The following is a 25192-nucleotide window of genomic DNA, read 5'->3' on the forward strand; positions in this document are numbered from 1 at the left end:
GTGTTCTGGAGTTCAGTTGATATTGTGAACGGGTTCTTCTTCACCAAAGAAAGTATGCGGCGATCATCCACCACTGTTGTCATCCGTGGACGCCCAGGCCTTTTTGAGTTCCCAAGCTCACCAGTCAATTCCTTTTTTCTCAGAATGTACCCGACTGTTGATTTTGCTATTCCAAGCATGTCTGCTATCTCTCTGATGGATTTTTTCTTTTTTTTCAGCCTCAGGATGTTCTGCTTGACCTCAATTGAGAGTTCCTTAGACCGCATGTTGTCTGGTCACAGCAACAGCTTCCAAATGCAAAACCACACACCTGTAATCAACCCCAGACCTTTTAACTACTTCATTGATTACAGGTTAACGAGGGAGACGCCTTCAGAGTTAATTGCAGCCCTTAGAGTCCCTTGTCCAATTACTTTTGGTCCCTTGAAAAAGAGGAGGCTATGCATTACAGAGCTATGATTCCTAAACCCTTTCTCCGATTTGGATGTGAAAACTCTCATATTGCAGCTGGGAGTATGCACTTTCAGCCCATATTATATATATAATTGTATTTTCTGAACATGTTTTTGTAAACAGCTAAAATAACAAAACTTGTGTCACTGTCCAAATATTTCTGGCCCTGACTGTATAACCCTAATCACAGGATGGTCAGGCTGTCGCTACATAAATACATTATTAGATATTCTATAGAGCAAAAAAGTAAATAATTTTTCAGCACAATTTGCTACATCTTAAATTTTCCTGATTTATTCTCAGGTGGAAAGTGGGACGAAGGATTTACATTCTGGAACCTTCGGAGGTATCATCCATGAAGCAATGAGAGATATGGTATATCTTTTAGGTAATATATGACGTATCTTATGTCATTTATTATTTTCTCCTACCTATCTTTGCAAATGTTTTAATTGATATTAGGCATAATGCGGTATGTGTATGTATCAATTGAAATATGTCAGAAAAGTGTCATGATATTAGAATAATTGTGGAAGCGTAGCCATCCTACTTATAGATATGATATGTGATAGACACTCAAAGATAGAATTGCATAGTGCGCATAGTATCTGTGTTGACTATACAGTAGTATCCATTTTCTAGTAACCAGCAGTTTGTATGGCCAGTCCAATGCACTCACCTTAGCGCCTTAGTATATCCAGTACCCAGTGAGGATAGTATTGTGGCGCCCTGGACAAGCCAGGGGCCACAGAGAACAACATCACCACACCCACACTCCCGGTCAGGCACACCGAAGTCAGACACAAACCCTTGTTGCCTTCCTCCAGGGGCTGATGTTCACACCAGGGAGTGGGCCAGGCGGTTGGCCCCGCCCACCGAGGAGTTCACAGTCCTGGAGGCGGGAAAAGTAAGTCAGTTCAGTTTTGGAGGTGAAAGTGGAAGGAAGGAAAGTGGTAGTAGAGCAACTAACTGACAGCGTCTGGGTGTGTGGCCCGGGCGGTACAGCAAGGTTGGCAGACGGTGGTGACCGTCTGCAGGAGTGGCCTATCGGAGTTTACCGTAAGGACCGTGGACGGGCGGTGGCCCGGCGGTACCGGACCGGTACACAAAGAGAAGTCAGCACCATCTGGCAGGGGCTTACGGACTCCGGCAAGGCTAGGAGTCGCCGTGAATTTGCCAAACCCATCAGCAAAGGAAACCTCCTGGGTTTCCCAACAGCCAAGTCCCGACAGAAGGCAACAGTCCAACCGTGAGAGGGAAACACAGCCACCGCCAAGGCTACCGTTCCCAGGGCCAGAGCCTGCGGGCAAAAGGGGCTCCTCCAGCCCATATCCAAGCTGGGGAGCGGGTTACCGGTGGGAACCCATTGGAACCGTTTACCGTACATAGGTGCAGGGAAAGGCAGTCACCATCAACCTGCCGGGAGAAACAACACCGCAGCCGTCTGTGGGACCCGTCCATCCAGCCGTGTGTTTTACCGAGAACTGTGTCCTCATCATTGGCTGAGTGAGTACCACCGTGCCGTGCGGCACAGCGCTGCCCCCGTGACCCTGCATCTCACCAGGCCCCGTAACCCGCCTGCCATCCACTCCTACCCCATCACCGGGCCCCGGGACAACCAACCCCCTACCCACGGAGGGGAGAACTAACAACAAAGCTGCTCCCTGTCACCGCTCCCAGGATCCCCGTCCAGAGCAGCGGTGGTGACACCAATATCACCACAACCGTGGGTGGCGTCACGGACAATAACCAAATCCCCACAATCAAACCCCCCCCTTTTCACTCACGGGCGAGGAATGCCGCTCGAGTCCCCGGGATCCGGCCCACCGCTTGAGCCACCACCGAGCAGTGGCAGCCGCCGCAGCAGTGGCCGGACCCGAGCAGTGGGAGAGCGCAGCGTCCCCTCCTCCGCCCGCGACAGTATCATGTTAATATCCGTGTATTGTGTCCTACAATGGATCCAATTGAATAAAAATGTAAGGACTTCTACACATAACCAGATGTGGGAATCATAACACCGATACTGTGCTAACACAGATGTATGGGGGCATTTATGTCTCCAGATTTGAGTGCAGAATCCTTACAGCATGTATTGTCAGATATCATGTATAAAACCAACCACTACTCTAGACATACTTCATTCTAATAACATGTCCGGAAATATGGCACACAGCATTGACCTATATTGCACGCTGTTTATGGGCTGAAATGCAGGCTTCCTGTTATAATAAAACAGAACTATTTAATAATGACTTTATTATTTAACCCTTTACCTTATCTGTACGCAGCCAGTCTTGTAGATACATCTGGACACATTCTCATCCCAGGAATTTATGATGACGTGGCCCCACTAACTGAGGAAGAGAATAAATTATATGAGAATATAGATTTTGATATGGAGGAACATAAAAATAACACAGAAGTGAACACATTTTTATATAATACTAAGGTAAACTGACATTTCCAGCATTATATCTTAATCTTTCAACCCAATCTCCCTTTCTATTATTACTGCTGATTGGTAAAATATCACGGGAAGCAACACCTGGGTCTCCTATCGGTCATCACCTGTCACCCTGAGCTTCTGTGCTCTAACTCGAGTCTTCAAGAAAATCACAAGTATTACTAGTTGACCAAAAGAATCCTTTTTTTCATGCACACACTACTGACATAAAAGTAGAAAAGAAACACATGCGACAGTTAAATGTTTTTAAAGATGACACTATAAGCAGGGCCGGGGTCACTACCCGGTGGACCTGGGCAAGTGCCGGGGCCCTGGACAAACAGGAGGGCCCACTTGCTGTCGAGGACACCGTTAGTGCTGTTTGCTTCACGGTGTCCCCAGCCCTTTATGATGTATGGTAACTGTCTCCCCCCTTCCTCGTGCGTTCTCTCCTCCTGTGCGCAGTCTCTCTGCACTATGTGATGAGCTCAGCATCCTGACTGCTTCCTGTTTATGAATAGTGATAATGTGGAAGCATAGACCAGTGACATCACCTGATACCTGTGGTCAGCACTGATTTCTTGCATCGCTGGGACACCACTCAGCAGTAAGGATGCTGCGTTCATCACACAGCACATGGGGGAGAAGAGTGCACAGGGGGAGTAGGGAGAGCACAGGGGAGAGAGAGAGCCCAGGAGAGAGACCGCACAGGGGGAGAAGAGAGCACAGGGGAGAGACTGCACAGGGGGAGTAGGGAGAGCACAGGGGAGAGAGAGAGTCCAGGAGAGAGACCGCACAGGGGGAGAAGAGAGCACAGGGGAGAGACTGCACAGGGAGAGAAGGGAGAGCACAGGAGAGAGAGAGCACAGGAGACAGACCACACAGGGGGAGAAGAGAGAGCACAGGGGACACATCACACAAGGGGAGAGAGCACGAGGGACAGACTACACAGGGGAGAGAGAGCACAGAGGAGTGACTGCGCAGGGGGAGAAGAGAAAGCACATGGGAAGAGACTGCACAGGTGAGAGAGAGAGCACAGATGAGACATCGCACAAGGGGTTAGAGAGAGAGTGCACAGAGGAGACATCGCATAGGGGGAGAAGAAGAAAAGAGAGCACAGGTGAGAGCGCATAAGGGGAGAAGAGAGCGTATGGGGGGAGAAACAGGCAATGTGGCTGGATATTGTATTATTTATAATAAATATATATATATATATATATATATATATATATATATATATATACACACATACAGCCTGCAAACTCTATATTCTAATCATGAATCGTGGTATGTGTTAAAGGGGCCCACCTCGACTCTTGCCCAGGGCCCACAAAAACCTGGAGCCTGCCCTGACTATAAGGTTCCCAGTGATGCATGGATGCTCCAAGCTTCTTTACTACATAGGGGACTATGTGGTCTATCATAGAAACAGGGCTGATTTTACCTATAGACTCAGAGTTGTTTTTACATAACTCTGTGGAATGAGAAACGGACACCCTGGTAGGAATTCGGGAAAGGCTGTAGGGGGCGCTCAATCACTAATGTTGTCAGAAGTGCGTTAAAACACTCTTCTGCTTTACATTCAGGCACCACACAACATGCTCTGATATTGAGCTCTTTATTCCAAAACATTAAAGAGAACGATGACGTGTCTGATATTTTTCATTAATACATTTGAAAGCAAAATCTGAGCGCCACCACGTGGCTATAAATAGTAATGCCTTTTTGTGTGACTATTAACCCTATGCATGCCACCAAAATAACCTTTCACCTCTGCCGCAGGAAGAGATTCTGCAGCACTTGTGGAGATATCCCAGTCTTTCCATCCATGGAATTGAAGGAGCATTTGCTGGAACTGGGACCAAAACTGTCATACCTTCAAAAGTCATTGGAAAGTTTTCAATTCGACAAGTTCCAAATATGAAAATTCCTGTAGTAGAAAAGCTGGTGAGACAGAAATATATTCTTGTATACAATATGGTAGATAAAAGTTTGATTGCTGAGTTTCACAACTTGCAAACTGTTATAGAAGGAAAGCAAAAAACCCTCATAACATGGACAAATCTGTGTGCTTGGAGCTTGTATGCATAGGAAATGTATGGCGCATCGAGACCAATATGGTTGGCACATTACAGCTCAATACAACACAAAGGCCATATTCTGCATGAAACTATACACTAAAAAAGTATTGTAGCATCTATTCTGTTTATTGTCTTAGGATAAGAAGAGGTACAGGTCGTCTCATAATACTTTTTTACCCTTCCCTAAAATAAAAGCCAAAACTTGAAAAAACTATCCTGTGTGAACCTGGCCTTAAAGGGAATCTGTAACCAGGTTTTTGCCACCTAATCTGAGAGCAGCATAATGTAGGGGCAGAGATCCTGATTCCAGCGATGTGTCACTTAGTGTAGTTTTTATAAAATCACTATTTAATCAGCAGTAGATTATCATTACAGGATTACTTGGCCTGCTGCAGGTAGTCATGCATATGAATGAGATCTATATAACTGCTAAATCTGCAGCAGAGAAAATATTGATTTTTTTTCAAAATGACAGCAAACAGCTCAGTAAGTGACATCACTGGAATCAGGGTCTCTACATTACGCTGCTCTCAGATGGGGAAGCAAAAACCTGGTGACAGATTCCCTTTAATCCAATCCTTGACATATTGTAGATCTGTAATCAGGAGCTTATTTGTACATGAGAACCATTATTTGCAATTTCTTACATTTTTATGATATCATTTTTTTAAACAAATATAGCAGCTATCATTTATTTTGTAACATATGATTGTGACAGAGCGCTAAATTGTACGTTTGCTGCATTACTTGTGCTCTCTGTATTGCTCTATGTACAGCTAACAAATGGAGCTTTCACCTTTACCCTTGATTTTTTATTTTGTTTTTAATCCTCTATTTGCAGCCCAAATATACATTGTCTCTTTATCTTGAATAATTTAATCTTGGTGTAATAAACATAACAACAAAGGACGCCATCATGTACTTTTATTAGCCCTACTCAGTCCTATATATTACACTCTATTGGTACTTTGTTGGTTCAGTGCTATCTAAACTGTCCATAGTGTAAAATCATCCAGTAATCATCATATACCATTTAAACTAAAAGTAACACTATACAGAAAAAAAATCAATTCGGTAAAATAGAACGTGAAATTATGAGAAAAATAAGCAGATCATGCTCAATCTTTCTCCTAGGTGAAGAAGTATCTAGAAGACGAGTTCGCTAAACTAAAAAGCCCAAACAAGCTTACAGTGTCCCTGGAGATTGGAGCAATGCCGTGGGTGGCTAATGTGGATGATCCTCAGTATGAGGCAGCTAAAATCGCAATAAGAAAAGGTTTGTTTTTCAGTTAAATATGTGTAGTAGACAGGCTCGGACTGACCATAGGGCAATTCTGGCAAATGCCAGATGGGCCGCTCCCTGTAGTGGGCCGGTGCCTGTAGTGGGTCGCTCTATGTGCAGTCACCACCACGCTCCTCAGCAGTGTGTGCATGCCGGGCACACTAGCTGCAGCAGGAGGTAGCGCGCTGTGCTGTGCCGGCTCTGCTGTGTAATAGTGTGCCCGGCATGCACACACTGCTGAGGAGCGCGCCGGTGCCGGTGACTGCAGCTTCCTCCTTCCTATTCAAATGTATTTGCGTCTTTCAGACGTAAATACATTTGAACAATGCGCCAGGATTGGGCCCCGCCCTCGACGTGCAGCAACGTGATGAGATCAGCACCTTGCTGACGTCATCACAGTGCTGCGGGCGCCACACAAAATACATCAGGAAGCGGTAAGCGCTCCATGGAGGAGCGGAAGAGACAGGTTTAATTAATGGGGATGAGTGGGGAGGGGCTGAGGACACATAACGGGGAACATTTGTGAAGGAACACAGCTTTGTGACATGCAGAGGGGGAGTACTGTATTCCGAGGGAGGGGGGAGGCAGGAGTGTGTAGTGATGGGGTAGTATAATTTGTGTGTGTAGGGGGTGATGGGGGTGCATTGTATTATGTCTGGGGAGGGGTAATGGAAGGTACATTGTATTGTGTGTGGGGGGAGGTGTAATGGGGGGTGCATTGTATTGTGTGTGTGGGGAGGGGGTAATGGTGGGTGCATTGTATTATGTGTGTGGGGAAGGGGTAATGGGGGGTGCATTGTATTTGTGTGTGTGTGTAGTGGGGGATTAGGGGTGAATTGTATTGTGTGTGTGTGGGGGGGAGGGGTAATGGAGCGTGCATTGTATTGTGTGTGTGTGTGTGTGTGTGTGTGTGTGTGTGTGACGGTAATGGGGTGCATTGTATTGTGTGTGTGTGAGGGGAGGGGCGCGGAGTCATTAATCGAGGACTAATTAATGTGATATCAGTGATATTAGTCCTGGAGCTGTCCGCACAGGTACAATCCCCTGTAGTGACTGCAGCGCTTGTAGAGTGATTAGGACACAGGTATGTGGAAGAACAATCCACAAATCAGGGAAGCAAAGAGCAGAAAATACATCAAGGTTTGCTACACACTGCAAAAATGTGTCACATAGTGCCATACAGTACTCGCATAGTGCCATACAGTACTCACATAGTGCCATACAGTACTCACATAATGCCATACAGTACTCATAGTGCCATACAGTACTCACATAATGCCATACAGTACTCACATAGTGCCATACAGTACTCACATAGTGCCATACAGTACTTACATAGCAACATACAGTACTCACATAGTGCCATACAGTACTCACATAGTGCCATACAGTACTTACATAGCAACATACAGTGCTCACATAATGCCATACAGTACTCACATATACAAGTGCACAAAGATATTACACATTCCCCACGCGAAAATTGGGCCTGTGTACCCCCAAATGCCAGGGCTGAATTTTAGTCCCAGTCCGGCCCTGGTAGTAGATATGGGAAAGGAAAGCATTTTAACACGTACATAATCCGCATACTAATACTGGAAGATGTCTTAAAAAAGTTCATTAACAACTACATACAGTAGATCTATACCAGAGGTCTCAAACATGTGACCCACGGGCCACATGCGGCCCCTCAGGCTACTTTTTGTGGCTCGCAGGCTCATGGACCCGGTAACAATCGCACCCGATGCAGGGGCCTCAGTTATCAGAGAATTATTTCAGATGAACGTCAAGCTCTCTCTTCACAACTCAATTCTGCCACCAGCCAATCAGAGGCAAGCAACTGACCTTAGTTGCTTGCCTCTGATTGGCCAGCGGCTGCTATAGAGAACTTGACTCTGCTCGGTGGCGGCGGCAAAACGTTCATCTGAATTTCAGATGAAGTACTGACAGTGGATGAGATCGTTACCGGGTCCACGTGCCTGGAGGCCACATGAATCAAAGAGGAAAGAGGACGCTAAGGTAACGGAAGACAGGTTAGAAGAAAGCTTTGGTGTCTGTGTGTGTGTGTTTCCTGCTGAAGCTGCACAGGTCAGGGTGTGTGTGTGTGTGTGTGTGTGTGTGTGTGTGTGTGTAGAATGGAACAACAGGAGAGCAGGATGGAACATTGCTACAAGAGGACAAATAAAGGGGACATTACTACAAGAAGAGGACCTGCATGTGCACGGGGGATGAGGAATGGGCACAATACAGGATGGGCAGATTACTACAAGGAGACCAGAATGGGCACAGTACTACAGGATGGGCACAAGGATGGACACATTACCACAGGATGTGCACAATACTACAGAATGGGCATACTATTACAAGGAGCCAGGATGGGCACAATACTACAGGATAGGCATAAAGATGGACACATTATCACAGGATGGGTACATTACTACAGGATGAGCACAATACTACAGGATGGGCACAATGATGGGCATATTACTACAGGATGGAGACAGAGAAAAGGATAGACATTTTACTTCAGGATGGGAACAAGGATAGGCACATTACTACAGTATGAGGACCAGGATGGGCTCATTACTACAGGATGAGGACCAGGATGGGCACATTACTACAAGTCGGGGACAAGGATGGTGCACATTGCTACAAGAAGGAGAACAGGATGGTGGACATTACTAAAAGATGAGGACCAGGATGGGAACAAGGATGGGCACATTACTACAAGACGGGGACAAGGATGGTGCACATTGCTACAAGAAGGAGAACAGGATGGTGGACATTACTAAAAGAAGAGGACCAGGATGGGAACATTACATGACTACAAGATGATGGCCAAAATTACTATATGGTGCTAATTGTAAAACTGTATTACTTACACAAAGGTGATAAAGTGTAAAAATAAAGCATGATTTTTTTACAAGCAAAAATGTTTTTTATATATATATATACACACACACAAACTACATAACTGCATTTGTTATAATAACCAAACAGACAAAAAATGTTTAAAAACAGTGATCCAAATGTGTATAGAAAAACAATACGGTACCAATAAAAATGTCACTTTTTCCTGAAAAGAACGTGGCCCCCAAATTAGTTTTTTTCTATGTGCAGCACTTATTCACTGCTGAATTTGAGACCTCTGATCTATACTCTTGTCTAGTTTTCTTATTCCCTCTCTTCCCTCTACTTGTCTATTTTTCACTTTTTTATTTTATTTTTCACGATTACAAATGAGTACTAAAATATATTTTAAATTGTATTCCCTTTATTTTTACATATCAGACATTTTTTTTAGTTGAGTAGGGCTATGAACAGTGATTCAGATAATGGCTACCATTCTTTTTTTTTTCTTGCTTATTTATTAATTTATTGTCATTTATTTCAGACATTATGCACAACATTTTGTCATTAAAGACCTTTAGTTGGTATTTTGAAATGAATATATTTAGATTGTTCCTTGTACCTGTGGCTGTCATATTAGCTTCAGATACGGGGCATTTTATGCACTTGCTTGAACTGCAGACCTGAGCTAGGTCTGTTAGGTCTCTCTTGGTGCCCCGGGATCAGATAATTGCTGGGTGCAGAAGATGAAGTACTTTTAGCCCTTTCTATACTGTATATACAATGTTTGTGTGTTTCATAAACAGGAAGACTGAAATGGTAATAACCAATCTCTGCCTTCTCTATGGGGAGTCCGACTGTGTCTGACAGCTATCTTCTTGCTCCTGCACCTGCATGATCTTGAGTCATAGGCTGGTGTCACACTTACGAGTGACTCGCATGAGAATCGAGTCGCATCACCTGACACGACCTGCCATTCTCCGGACAGGAGAGAGCAACTGCATAAAAATACATGCAATACACACTCCTGTCCAGAGAGCGGCAGGCCATGCCGGGTGATACGACTCGATTCTCATGCGAGGCACTCAGAAATGTGACACCGGACATATGCAAACTACCCAGACATTTAAAGTATATGGGTAGTCCAGAAGTTGCCCAATACAGAATGAATTGTATGCAAAAGATGCCATTTGAAATGGTCATTACTATGAGAAGTTGTAAAATGTGTTAAAAGTATTATTACTGTCATCATTATGTTGATATGTAAGTACAACAATGATGTTGTAAAATCTGATGATTTTTAGTTGATTTAATATCAGTGTCAAGCCATGACCACTATAATGTTATAAAGGTGTCAGTGCTGATGTTCGTAAAGCTCTAGTTAGCACAATAAGTAATTATCGCTGATGGACTTTTGGACTTTGCAGTGTTTGGAGTTACACCAGACATGATCAGAGATGGATCCACTATCCCACTGGCCCGGACCTTTCAGGATCTGACCAAAAAGAGAGTAATGATGCTACCTATTGGTGGTGCAGATGATGGAGAACATTCACAGAATGAAAAAATTAGCAGGTGAGAAACACAAATTACCGTATTTTTCGCTTTATAAAACGCACCTGATTATAAAACGCACCCCCAAATTTGGTGAAGGAATAGAGAATTTTTTAATAAATGGGGTCCGTCTTATAATGCCAGTGTCCGTCTAACAAATCATATAGGGTATATGTCCCTTATAGCCCCCCCATCCTAAAATTAGCCCCCTTAATCTGGATATGGCCACCTTATATTGAATATAGCCCCCTTGTGCTGGCACACATCCCCCAGTGATGCCACATGTCCCCTATGGCTGGCACACATCCTCTATGGCTGGCACACATCCTGTATAGCTGGCACACGGCCCCCTGTGGCTGGCACACGGCCCACTGTGGCTGGCACACGGCCCACTGTGGCTGACACATGGCCCACTGTGGCTGGCACACGGCCCCCTTTTGCTGGCACATGGCCCACTGTGGCTGCACATGGCCCACTGTGTTAGATATTGCCCCCAGGCTGCTGCTTTTAGTAAAATAAACTCTTTCCGTACCTTCTGCAGCACTGTCTTCCCTCGTGTCTCCCTCCTTGGGGTTGAGCTCCTCCTCCACTTCCTGGTTCTCGGCCTGTCATGTGATCGGCAAAGCAGAGTGATATCATCTCTGCGTTCATGATCACAGCAGCAGAAGGGAGACTGGGAGATCAGAGCTGGAGGAGGTGAGTAAATAGTGTTTTATTTTACTATGGGCAGCAGCATGTTGCCATATCTAACACGGGGGGTGTTACACCTCGTGGCTCTCCTGTGGCAAGGAATGAGACAGTCTCCTTGCCTGCCACGAGCGCTCCTGCTCCGCAGCGCCGAAGGTCTGCCAGACTGCGCAGAGTGCAGGAGAAACCTCCTCAGAGAGGCAGCACAAGGGTGACACCTAGTGGTACTCCTGTTGCAAGAAATGAGGCGGTCTCCCATTCCTTGCCTGCCACAGCTCCTCCTGCTCAGCAGCCTCGAAGGTCTGTGAGGTTGCGCAATGTGCAGAGATTTGCTGCTCAGGGAAGCAGTGAGACTGCCGTTATCTCTACACATTGTGAGACCGAGGATCCCACCTCTATTTCCCAGAGGCAGGAGGGTGAGCATGTGCTATGCTTGGTGGATCCTGATTCGCCCACTGACGTCACACGGCTTGATGACAAGGCTGGTGACGTGGTGAATCCTGACTGGCCAGGCTGGGATGTCGTGGATCCTGATTGGGTCAAGTCCGTCATCTCCGCCTCGCGCCCGCCCTTGGCTGGAGCTACACCTCCTTAAAAGCTCCTCCTGCCATCATGGTGGCGCGCGACCGTCCTTCTATGTTTGGATGTCTGGCAGCGTGCTGCCACGCCACTGCTCAGGCATTATCTTCTTCTGTGGGCTTGGCCCTTGCTGCTTAGGCAGCACCTGGTTTGCAGGCCGTGTCCCTGCCTTGCTGCTCCGGCAGTAGCTCCTTCTACAGGCCGTGTTCCTGTCCCAGGTGAGCTCCTCGAGTCTCCACTGGACTCACCTGGTTATTGAAAGCACACGTGCGTGGGCACCTCTGTGCTACCCTCGTGCCATATTCTCGTGACTTCCACTGGCACACGTGCGTGGGCACCTCTGTGCTTCCCCGTGCAACAGGTACACCGAGCCGTGTGATCCCTGCCATACAACCCACACGGGTTAGGGCAGACCGGTGTACATAGATCGTCTGTGACATTCCAGACGATCGCTAGCAGCAACCCGCTCACTCTTCACCCACCATAGCAGCGGTCCCTTACACCGCACAGTGGACCTTGACCGGCGGAAGCTGTCCATTCCCCATCTTGGCACGCTTCCCCGGGTCCCCCTCGTAACATTACGGTCGCGCCAAAGGTCTGGCTATGGCTGAAGAGCAGCAGCAGTTGCTGCGTTATGTGCAGCAGTTGGAATCACGTTTGGCAGCAGAGGAGCAGTCTTCCTCCGACAAGACTGCTCTGATGACAGTCGCCACCCAGGCGGCTACCCAGGCTGTGCTATTGGGCGGAAGGTCTCCTCGCCTTGCGCTTCCAGAGCGCTTTAGCGGGGACAGCTCCGAGTGCCGTGGGTTTATAAACCAAGTTACCACCTACTTAGAGCTGTCCGCGACTCTTTACGCTACCGAGAAGGCGAAGGTAGCCTTCGTCCAGTCCCTGCTCACAGGGAGAGCGCTGAAGTGGTCCACGCCGTTGTGGGAGCGCGGAGATCGGGTGGTGAATAACTTAGCATCTTATCTTGGGGCCATGAGAATGGTGTTCCTCGGGCCTCAAGTCACCCACGACTCCGCGCTGCGCCTCCTACGACTTCGGCAAGGGTCCGCTTCAGTCGGGGACTTTGCCGTACACTTTAGGACACTTGCCGCAGAGCTGGACTGGCCCGATAAGGCCCTTGTCCCTGTGTTCTGGGAGGGCCTGGCAGGGTTCGTCAAAGACGCACTGGCCACGCGTGAGGTGCCTGCTACTTTAGAGTCCTTGATTGTGGTTGCCTCTCGCATAGACATCCGCCAGGCGGAGCGGAGGCTCGAGGTCTCTTCAGCACCCACGTCCTCACGGCCTAAAACGCGTCTGGCTCCCGTATTCCACCAGACAGGTCTCCCAGCCAGCTCTGTAGGCGACTCCGTGGAGTCAATGGAGGTGTCCAAAGCGGTCTCCTCTACCCCAGGTTCTCGGTCTAGTGTCATCTGCTTTTCCTGTGGGCAGAGGGGACACATAGCTACCCGATGTCCCAAACCGTCGGGAAAAGACAGCGTCTAGTTTCCATCAGAGGGGGGTTACTAGACGCTGCTTCTCCCTCTAGGTTGACTATCAGCGCCCAGTTGCAGTTTGGCACTACTCTCTTCTCTGCTCTGGCCTGCCTGGACTCAGGCGCTGATGGCAATTTCATTTCGACCTCCCTGGCAACCCGATACTCAGTTCCCCTGGTTCTCTTACCCAAGCCACTCAGGGTTCGGGTAGTCAACGGGTCCCTACTAGTCGATCCCATCACCCAGATCACCATCCCTCTCAGGATGGAAGTACCACCAGGACACCATGAGCAGGTGTCCTTCCTGGTGCTTCCAGGGGGGACGGATGAGATCCTACTGGGCCTCCCCTGGTTGAGACAGCATGCTCCTATACTCAACTGGGCAACAGGGGAGATCTCATCATGGGCAGGATCCTGTAGGGAGCACCTCGTGACTACCGAACCACCCGCTACCATTAGGTCGGTTGGGCCCTCAGGGAATACAGGGGAGCCAGGTTTACCGACACCTTATGAGGCCTACAGGGACGTCTTCTCCAAGAGGGCCGCAGATACCTTTCCTCCCCACCGGCCATACGATTGCCGAATAGACCTGAAGCCAGGCTCCGAGCCCCCTAGGGGCAGAGTGTATCCCCTCTCTGCTCCAGAGACGGAGGCTATGTCCAAATATATTCAGGACAGCCTGGCAAAAGGGTTCATTCGCAAGTCTATTTCACCGGCCGGTGCGGGGTTCTTCTTCGTGCAAAAGAAGGAAGGGGATCTACGCCCCTGTATCGATTACAGGGGATTAAATGCAATCACGATCAAAAACAAATACCCTTTGCCCCTCATTACGGAGTTATTTGGTCGATTCCGCGGGGCAAAGATCTTCACGAAGCTGGATCTACGCGGGGCGTATAATCTAGTGCGAGTCCGAGAGGGCGATGAGTGGAAGACCGCCTTCAACACCAGGGACGGTCACTACGAGTATCTCGTAATGCCCTTCGGACTCTGCAATGCCCCCGCCGTATTTCAAGACTTTGTGAATGATGTGTTCCGGGATTTGTATCTTTCCGTGGTTGCATACCTGGATGATATCCTTATCTTCTCCCCCGATCTTGCCACCCATCGGAGGGATGTCATCCGAGTACTTAAGAGGCTCCGCACTCATTCGTTATATGCTAAGCTAGAAAAGTGCGTTTTTGAACGTGAATCCTTGCCGTTCCTGGGGTATATCGTGTCCAGTCAGGGGTTAGCAATGGATCCAGGGAAGTTGGAGACAGTGATGAAATGGCCTGAGCCCCGCTCGCTGAAAGCGATCCAGCGATTCTTGGGGTTTATCAATTATTATCGCCAGTTCATTCCCAACTTCTCGACGGTGGCAGCACCCATCATTGCCCTTACCCGCAAGGGCGCTAATCCCAAAGCATGGACACGGGAAACGGTAGAGGCATTTCACACTCTCAAAACGTACTTCTCCAGAGCTCCCATCCTTCATCGTCCAGACATCTCCAAACCCTTTCTACTAGAGGTAGACGCCTCTTCGGTCGGTGCTGGTGCAGTCCTGTACCAGAAAGACGAACGAGGAAGGAAGCATCCTTGTTTCTTTTTCTCCAAGACCTTTTCTCCGGCCGAGAGGAACTACTCCATAGGGGATAGGGAGTTACTGGCGATGAAACTAGCATTCCAGGAATGGCGGCATCTCCTGGAGGGTGCGAAGCATCCATTTGAAGTATTTTCCGACCATAAAAATCTCACATACCTCCAGACAGCACAACGCCTGAACCCAAGGCAGGCCCGTTGGTCCTTGTTCTTCTCCCGGTTCCGCTTTATTATCCGCCACCTGGCCGGTGAGAAGAACGTACGGGCCGATGCCTTGTCACGTTGTATGGTTGTGTTGGAGGAGGACGAGGAGGAGCCTCGTCTTATACTACCCCCGGACAGCTTGAGGATGGTCACTCCCACTTCTTTGGACCAGGTGCCACCTGGCAAGACCCTCGTTCCCCCTGAACTACGGAATGAGGTGCTATCGTGGGCCCATGCCTCCAAGGTCGGGGGTCACTTTGGGGTCAAAAGGACCAGAGACCTTGTGACTAGGCACTATTGGTGGCCGAGACTACCCCAGGACATACAGGAGTATGTGGGAGCCTGTATGTCGTGTGCACGGAATAAGCCGTCCTGGCAGAGACCGGCAGGTCTTCTTCACCCACTGCCAGTGCCGGATCGTCCCTGGGAAGTGGTGGGAATGGACTTCCTGGGAGATCTGCCCAAGTCAGCAGGTCACAAGGTCGTATGGGTCATCACGGATCACTTCTCTAAAATGGTCCACTTGGTGCCTCTCCCACGACTCCCGACGTCACGTGCTCTCGCCACCTTATTCATTAGGCATGTATTTAGGCTGCATGGCATGCCTGACAAGGTGGTGAGCGACCGGGGTCCCCAGTTCGCGTCTCGCTTCTGGAGAGAGCTCTGTAAGCTCCTGCAGATAGAGCTGAACATCTCCTCCGCATACCATCCCGAAACCAATGGACTGGTAGAGAGGACCAATCAGACCTTGGTAACTTACCTCCGCCATTTTATCTCCGCGCACCACGACAACTGGGCTAACCTCCTTCCTTGGGCCGAATTTGCCATTAATAATTCGGTCCATGAATCCTCTAGCCAGACTCCGTTCCTACTCAATAACGGACAACATCCCAGAATCCCGGTTCCGATGCCCATTACGTCACCCGATCCTAGAGTGGAGGATTGGGCAACCGAGGCCCGGGAGATCTGGGATAACACCCAAGAGGCCCTTAAGAGGGCTAAAGACCGGATGGTGACAACGGCTGATGAGCGCCGCCGCCCTGCACCATCCTTCGCCCCTGGTGACCTAGTGTGGCTGTCCTCTAAGAATGTTAACCTACGGGTACAGGCAGCCAAGTTCGCCCCTAGGTACCTGGGTCCGTTTAAAGTGCTAGAGCAGGTGAACCCGGTGGCATACCGACTCCAGCTCCCTCCACGCTGGGCTATAGCCAACACCTTTCACATGTCACTCCTGAAACCCGTACGGCTTAATAAGTTCTCGGGATCCCTGACGCCTCAAACTGACTCCCCGCCCGACGACTCTGAGGTGGCGAAGCTTGTGGAGACAAAAGTTATACGGGGCAGGAGGTACTACCTCGTGGAGTGGGTCGGCCGTGGTCCGGAGCATAGATCCTGGGAATTGGAGGATCATATCCACGCCCCGGGTTTGATAGCGGCCTTCGAGCACGGGCAGGGGGGGGGGCCTAGACGGGGGGGTAATGTTACACCTCGTGGCTCTCCTGTGGCAAGGAATGAGACAGTCTCCTTGCCTGCCACGAGCGCTCCTGCTCCGCAGCGCCGAAGGTCTGCCAGACTGCGCAGAGTGCAGGAGAAACCTCCTCAGAGAGGCAGCACAAGGGTGACACCTAGTGGTACTCCTGTTGCAAGAAATGAGGCGGTCTCCCATTCCTTGCCTGCCACAGCTCCTCCTGCTCAGCAGCCTCGAAGGTCTGTGAGGTTGCGCAATGTGCAGAGATTTGCTGCTCAGGGAAGCAGTGAGACTGCCGTTATCTCTACACATTGTGAGACCGAGGATCCCGCCTCTATTTCCCAGAGGCAGGAGGGTGAGCATGTGCTATGCTTGGTGGATCCTGATTCGCCCACTGACGTCACACGGCTTGATGACAAGGCTGGTGACGTGGTGAATCCTGACTGGCCAGGCTGGGATGTCGTGGATCCTGATTGGGTCAAGTCCGTCATCTCCGCCTCGGGCCCGCCCTTGGCTGGAGCTACACCTCCTTAAAAGCTCCTCCTGCCATCATGGCGGCGCGCGACCGTCCTTCTATGTTTGGATGTCTGGCAGCGTGCTGCCACGCCACTGCTCAGGCATTATCTTCTTCTGTGGGCTTGGCCCTTGCTGCTTAGGCAGCACCTGGTTTGCAGGCCGTGTCCCTGCCTTGCTGCTCCGGCAGTAGCTCCTTCTACAGGCCGTGTTCCTGTCCCAGGTGAGCTCCTCGAGTCTCCACTGGACTCACCTGGTTATTGAAAGCACACGTGCGTGGGCACCTCTGTGCTACCCTCGTGCCATATTCTCGTGACTTCCACTGGCACACGTGCGTGGGCACCTCTGTGCTTCCCCGTGCAACAGGTACACTGAGCCGTGTGATCCCTGCCATACAACCCACACGGGTTAGGGCAGACCGGTGTACATAGATCGTCTGTGACATTCCAGACGATCGCTAGCAGCAACCCGCTCACTCTTCACCCACCATAGCAGCGGTCCCTTACACCGCACAGTGGACCTTGACCGGCGGAAGCTGTCCATTCCCCATCTTGGCACGCTTCCCCGGGTCCCCCTCGTAACAGGGGGGCATGTGCGATCAAAGGCGGGTGCAGGCAGATATAATATGCGCCGCTCCCCCAGCCCGTCACCACAGTGCGGTTTCAGTACCACGGTGATGGACAGCGGCAGTGCATATTATATGAGCGGGAGCAGGAGATCTAACGCGGCCGCCCGCAGCTTTCACCTGCCCCCAGCACTGCTCCAGAGGTGCCCCCACCTCCCCTGGACTCTGTAGTGTGTATATATATATATATATATATATATATATATATATATATATACACCCCCCCGAATATTCGGATTATAAGACGCAACCCCTACTTTCCCCTAAAATTTGGGGGAACAAAAGTGCGTCTTATAAAGCGAAAAATAAGGTATTTAATTTGGTATGTGATATATATGAGCATTTATGATTAAGTATGAGAAAACTCAAATGATACATTTGGGGTTAGTACCAGACACCTAGTGTCCGGAGCTCAAACGTGAACATGAACTTTACCTGGAAGTCCGTGTCCGAGTTAAGGGTTCCGATGCTGTTTGGACAGTAAATAAAGCTTGTTAAAAGACTGCAGCGTGGCCAATCAACAAGCTTTCGGCATGGGGAAGATGCCTGGAGGCTGCTAAGAACAAAATAAATAAGTCAATAAATAAATAAATTAAATATTCCCCCATATTTTTGATAACCACCCAAGGTAAAGCAGACAGCTGTGGGCTGGTATTATCAGGCTGGGAAGGCCCATGGTTATTTGGTCCTTCCCAGCCTAAATAAATAATTAAAAAAAAAACGGCATGGGATCCCCTCTAATTTTGATAACCAGCCAAAGTAAAGCTAACAACTGAAAGTTGCAGCCCGCAACAGTCTGTTTTACCTTGGCTGGTAATAACAAATAGGTGAGACCCATGTAATTTTATTAAAATTTATTCCCTAGCCACATTTATTTGCAGGGCAGTTGTCCTGCTCATACCCCCATTTTTTGTCATTTTGCAGCCCCCTAACCCTTATTACGACCATTATACAGCCATTTTACAGCACCAAAAGTTGGGTCTACATTGACTTATCTGGAGTTCTGGGTTCGGGGTCAAGTTTGAGTCCCAAACCAGCTGTGGGCTGCTATTTTTAGGCTGGTCAGGACTAGTGATTGGCAGACTGTAAAAGTCTGGATCCACATGGTTTCAAAAGTATCCGGGTGCTGGGAATAAGAGTTCTCAGGGAACTCCGGCTAATGATCCGGATGCGGCAACTCAGGAAATAAAAAAAATAAAGGAAAAATAAAAATAAAGCAAGCGTGCTATACTTGCTGAGTCTCAGATGCGACTGTAACTGCTTCCGGACTGATCACTCTTCTTTGTGGACAGCTTCTTAGCCTCATACATATTCACTACTTTCCCTGCCCACCGGCAGTTCTGGCACCTGAGACTGGTTGCAGTCAGACAGCGTCCCCACCTTCTGTGACAGCTTGTCTGACTGCAACCAATCACAGCCTCTGTCTGCAGGTCACTGTACATTGTAATAAAAATAAATAAATAAAAAAATTCTCGTAGGATTACCCCATATTATGACACCCAGCACAGGTAAAGCAAATGGCTAAAGCCTGAAGCTCAAAGCTGTGCTATTATTTTGGCTGTGTATGAAAATAGGAGGGACCCCATACTGCTTTTTGTTTTTAATAATGTAAATAAATAATTTTAAAAAAACAGCATGCGGTCCCCCAAATTTTGATACCCAGCCATGATAAAGCCGACAGTTGGGGGCTGGTATTCTCAGGCTGGGGAGACCCATGCTTATTGCCCCCCAAGTAGCAGCCTGCAGCTGCCCAGGATTGTCACAATCTTGGAACTTTACCCAGCTCATCCTGATTGAACTGGTGCGGTGCCAATTGGGGTAATAAGGGGTTAATAACAGCCCACAACTGCCACTAAGCCATAGATTAGTAATGGGAGTAAAATAGCTGTTTCCCTGCAAGATTACGTTTGTGTAAGGTAGAAAAACTGCAACAGCACAGGTCTTTTTTTTATTGCAACTCAGGTGATTCTATGAGAAATCTTGACAACACATATGTAATAAGTTATTATTACTAATAATATAACTTGTAGTGAAGAAAAAAAAACAGCACAAAAAAACATTTTTTTTAAATAAAAAAAAATACATTGAAATTGATTTATTGAAGCTAATTAATGTATAGACAGTGCAAGCTGGACAGTTCTCAAAAGTGCCAAATTTATCAAAGAGTCTAGTCTAAGGGCGGCTTTGCACACTACGACATCGTAGGTGCAATGTCGGTGGGGTCAAATCCGGCGTCACTTGCGATGTCGTAGTGTGTAAATCCTAGATGATACGATAAACGAGCGCAAAAGCGTCGTTATCGTATCATCGTTGCAAGCTCCGACTTTTCCATAATTTTGCTGCAGCGATGGTACGATGCTGTTCCTCGTTCCTGCGGCAGCACACATCGCTGTGTGTTACGCCGCAGGAGTGAGGAACTTCACCTTACCTGCCGCCGGCGGCTCTACGGAAGGAAGGAGGTGGGCAGGATGTTTACATCCTGCTCATCTCCGCCCCTCCGCCGCTATTGGCCGCCTGCCGTGTGACGTCGCTATGACGCCGCACAACCCGCCCCCTTAGGAAGGAGGCGGGTCGCCAGCCAGAGCGACGGTCGCAGGGCAGGTGAGTGCATGTGAAGCTGGCGTAGCGATAATTTTCCCTACGCCAGCTATCACACGATATCGTACCTGCGACGGGGGCGGGGACTATCGCGTGCGACATCGCAGCATCGGCTTGCGATGTCACAACGTGCAAAGCCCGCCTAAGTTTACATCATTTGCTAGTTTGCTTGCTTTGGTCCAGAAAGTGGCAAGACGGAAACCGTCACTGATAGGGTGCAGGGCTCGCGTGACGTAACAACCTCACATGAGCCTTGGGAACGCAAGTGCCGACACTTCTGGAACTGTGCCATCACAGGAGGTGAGTATAAACATTTTTAGTTTAATGGGGGAAAACATGGGGAATGAAAAGGGGTTGTCTTAGTAGTTGGCAACATATTTAACTTTAGTCCATGATATCCAATTTTACCATAGTCAGCACATGTACTGGGCCTTGAAAAAGTATTCATACCCATGGGGTACACAGTACACTCACAAACTAATAGGTATTTTATTTTGGTTTTATTTGATATACCAACACAAAGTAGCAAGCATTTGTGAATTGTAAAGGAAATGATAAATGGTTTTCTAAATGTTTTAAAAATATAAATCTGAAAATTGTGGCTTGCATTTGTATTCAGCCACTCCGCAGTCAGATTGTGTGTTCAAGTCACTCTGGTGGGTGTGGATCCATTGCACCATGGAACCGAGCTTAACTTGGAGAGCAGTGACTAAGAAACTACCTGATTCTTCACTAGAGCCATTGATGGTGTGGTTAGGCTTGTGCTGCAGTTAGCTGTGGGGTACCACTACATGGCAGTCCCTACCCAGCAGCAGCAGACCCCTAGGATCAGGAACGCAGGTTCGTACTCAGGGTATCAGACAGGACGGCTGAAGCAGACTGAATGGCTAGTACCGAGAGAAACTCAGCTACGTGTACTCTGGACATAGGACAGGTTCTGAATAACAGGGACCTGAAAACCAGCAGTACGTACAGGCAAGCTGTTTAAACATGTTGCTCAGACACCTCCCTAAGGGGGAGAATGCCTTAAGTATCCAGTGTGTCTCAGTCAAGCATGCTTCAAGGAGACCAGTGCGGCGTGCGTAGACTGTGGGAGCCAGAAGCCACAGTGGGGGACACATTAGATGACTGCGTAAAATGCTGGTGAGTGCGTAGGTGTTCCTGATAGGCAGAGAGAGAAGAATAGTACAAGGAGGCTGATGCCGATGTTATGATACAGCAATTCTGTGAAGGCCTCAGATGTTTGTTTGAGAACATTAGGGGTCAAACAGCATCATAAAAATCCAGGAACACACCAGAAAGGTCAAGAATAAAGTTGCGGAGAACAATAAAAATGGGTTAGGTTATAAAAAAATAGATCAAGCTTTGAATATCTCACGGAGATGGAATAGAAGGAGTATGGCACAACTACAAACCTGCCAAAAGATAGCCATCCATTTAAACTAACATCCCAATTAAGGAGAACACTAATTAGAGAAGCAGTGGAGAGGCACAAAGTCACTCTGGAGGATCTGCAGAGATCCCCAGCTCAGGTGGAAGAATCTGTCCATGGGACAACTGTTAAGTCCCCGTCACACTAAGCAACATCGCTAGCAACATTGCTGCTAACGAACAACTTTTGTGACGTTGCTAGCGATGTTGCTGTGTGTGACATCCAGCAACAACCTGGCCCCCGCTGTGAGGTCGTTGGTTGTTGCTGAATGTCCTGGGCCATTATTTAGTTGTTGCTGTCCCGCTGTGAAGCACAGATCGCTGTGTGTGACAGCGAGACAGCAACAACTAAATGTGCAGGCAGCAGGAGCCGGCTTCTGCGGAGGCTGGTAACCAATGTAAACATCGGGTAACCAAGAAGCCCTGTCCTTGGTTACCCGATATTTACCTTTGTTACCAGCCTCCGCCGCTCTCACTGTCAGTGCCGGCTCCTGCTCTGTGCACATGTAGCTGCAGGACACATCGGGTTAATTAACCCGATGTGTGCTGTAGCTAGGAGAGCAGGGAGCCAGCGCTAAGCATTGTGCGCTGCTCCCTGCTCTGTGCACATTTAGCTGCAGCACACATCGGGTAATTAACCCGATGTGTGCTGTAGCTAGGAGAGCAGGGAGCCAGTGCTAAGCAGTGTGCGCTGCTCCCTGCTCTGTGCACATTTAGCTGCAGCACACATCGGGTAATTAACCCGATGTGTGCTGTAACTAGGAGAGCAGGGAGCCAGCGCTCAGTGTGCGCTGCTCCCTGCTCTCTGCACGTGTAGCTCCGTGCTCTGGTAACCAAGGTAAATATCGGGTTGGTTACCCGATATTTTCCTTAGTTACCAAGCGCAGCACCTTCCACGCGGCGCTGGGGGCTGGTCACTGGTTGCTGGTGAGCTCACCAGCAACTCGTGTAGCGACGCTCCAGCGATCCCTGCCAGGTCAGGTTGCTGGTGGGATCGCTGGAGCGTCGCAGTGTGACATCTCACCAGCAACCTCCTAGCAACTTACCAGCGATCCCTATCGTTGTTGGGATCGCTGGTAAGTTGCTTAGTGTGGCTGGACCTTTAGTCATATACACCACAAACCTGGCCTTTATGCAGGAGTAGGAAAGAAATTTTTGAAAGCAGCCATAAAAATTCCCATTTGTAGAATGCAAAAAAGCCATGTAACTACCATATGGAAGAAGGTGCTCTGGTCAGATGAGTCCAAAGTAAAACTTTTTGGGCTAAATGCAAAACATTATGTGTGGCGGAATATTAACACTGTACATCTTTCTGAAAATACTATTCCCACAATCAAAAATGGTGGTGGCAGCTTCATGCTGTGGGGAGGCTTTTCTTCATCAGGGACAGGAAAACTGGTCAGAGTTGATAGGAAGAAGGATGGAGCTAAACAGATGTCAATCCTGGATGAAAACCTTTTTGAGGTTTCAAAAGACAAGACTGGAGTGTAGGTTCACCTTCCAGCAGGACATCAATCCTAAACATACTGCCAGAGCTACAATGGAATGATTTAGAATATATCAAAGCAAATTTATGTGTTTGAATGGCCCAGTCAAAGACCAGACTTAAGTCCCATTGAGAATTTGTGGCAAGACTAGAAAATTGCTGTTTACAGATGCCTCCATCCAATATCATTGAGCTAGAGCTATTTTACAAAGAAGAAGAGCAAAAAATTTCAGCTTCTAGGTGTTCAAAGTTGGTAGAGACATACCCCAAAAGACTTGCAACAGTAATTGCAGCGAAAGGTGATCTTACAAAGTATTGACTTGGAGGCAGAATACAAATGCACACCCCAATTTTCAGATCTATGTTTTTTAAATATTTAGAAAACCATGTCTCATTTATTTTACACTTTACAAGTACCTGCTACCTTGTGTTGGCATATCATATAAAATCGCAATAAAATACATTTACATTTCTGGGTGTAACGTGAAAAAATGGGGAAAAGTTAATGGGGTATGAATACTTTTTTAAGACACTATGTATTATGCACTGTTCTGAGTCCTAACAAAGATTCTTTGACAACTGCATGATTGGTCCACAGAGATTTATGTTTTTGTCTTTTTCTATTGCAGATCTAACTACATCCAGGGGACCAAATTATTTGCATTATTTTTCTTGGAATTGTCAAAACTTCATGAAGATTTCCAGATAAAATCAAAGCCAAAGAATGTAAAAATCTCACAGCTTGTTGGGTGCTGAACTGAAGAAATATTGGCTTTTATCCATCAAGACTAGTGCGTCTGAAACATGGTGTGTGCTTTGCCATAAAACTTACTAAAGTCAGGTACTGGAGTAAGATTTCTGGTGTAAGATATGCCACCGCTCATCATGAATTAGACGAATTGTGGCATCACACCCCTGTCCCGCTCTAGGTCTACTCTTTTTGACAAAGCCAAGTGAAATTGTTGAAAAAAAAACACCAAATGTTACAACATTTTTGCGCATCTTCATGTAGCGCCAAAAATGTGCAACTTTTCAAAATGATTAATGCCAGGACGCTGGTATAATTAATTTGATGAATCAGGGCCTTAATGTTTGGGATGCAGACAAGCAAGTCACTGTTTACTCTGTTATACAGGTGCAGCTTGTCAACATCATCGACCACAATCTTCCTTATTTCTACAGCGCAAAAATTCTGCTCTGTTAACGTCACCTTTGATATTTTAGGACTGAACCAATGCTAAGTTAACCACAACCTTGCTTACATATGATCTTTTACTTGTATTCACTGATATATTGTATCCATGGACTATTTTATTACATTTATTACAAACCAATGTTGTCGTTTGCATTTTTCTGTGTTATTATTATAATCCAAAAATCCATGCTCCCAAATGTCCAGGATGGAGCAGAATGGTCCAAGAGTTAGAGCATTGTCCTGTACAACCCCCGATATTTTCAGGGAATCTTAATGATGGGAGCAGGGGTATCAGTAGGTTCCATTAGGACATGGCATTGTATGAGAATTTTATCTCACTAATAGGTTTACAGGAGAAGTAGGTTGGCTGGATACAGCTCATCTCAGTCATAGCAGTGCAGGAGGTACTGGACTTTTATTTCCAAAAAGATCTTGCAAAAATCCCATAAAAAAATGGTAGAAGATAATGCACAATAGTAGTTGGAAACTTAGCTGGCTGCAATCCACTGACTACACAAACACAACTAGAAGTAGCGGAGGAGCGCTCCTAACAAATATAGATGCCTCGTCACCACCAAAAAACTAACTAACCTCAAAGATGAAATGAGGAATCCTGACTTGCCTCAGAGCAGCCCCAAAGGAAATTCAAAGCCACCAACATATAATGACGGTGATGTAAAAAAAA

The 25192-nt window shown here is 47.7% G+C and overlaps 1 protein-coding gene across 1 annotated transcript in view; it reads left to right on the forward strand.

Moving 5' to 3' along the window:
- The window catches only part of LOC142244214 (beta-Ala-His dipeptidase-like), a 72545-nt gene extending 47899 nt beyond the window's left edge, over positions 1-24646 (forward strand). The window contains exons 8-13 of the mRNA XM_075316420.1: positions 757-841; positions 2742-2902; positions 4679-4843; positions 6112-6253; positions 10537-10684; positions 23942-24646. Coding sequence (XP_075172535.1) covers positions 757-841; positions 2742-2902; positions 4679-4843; positions 6112-6253; positions 10537-10684; positions 23942-24068 — 828 coding nt within the window. The 3' untranslated portion in view covers positions 24069-24646. The remainder of the gene's footprint in view (positions 1-756; positions 842-2741; positions 2903-4678; positions 4844-6111; positions 6254-10536; positions 10685-23941) is intronic.
- The last annotated feature ends 546 nt before the right edge of the window (positions 24647-25192 follow it).

This window comes from Anomaloglossus baeobatrachus, chromosome 6 (assembly GCF_048569485.1).
Source record: "Anomaloglossus baeobatrachus isolate aAnoBae1 chromosome 6, aAnoBae1.hap1, whole genome shotgun sequence".
NCBI classification, from domain to species: Eukaryota; Metazoa; Chordata; class Amphibia; order Anura; family Aromobatidae; genus Anomaloglossus; species Anomaloglossus baeobatrachus.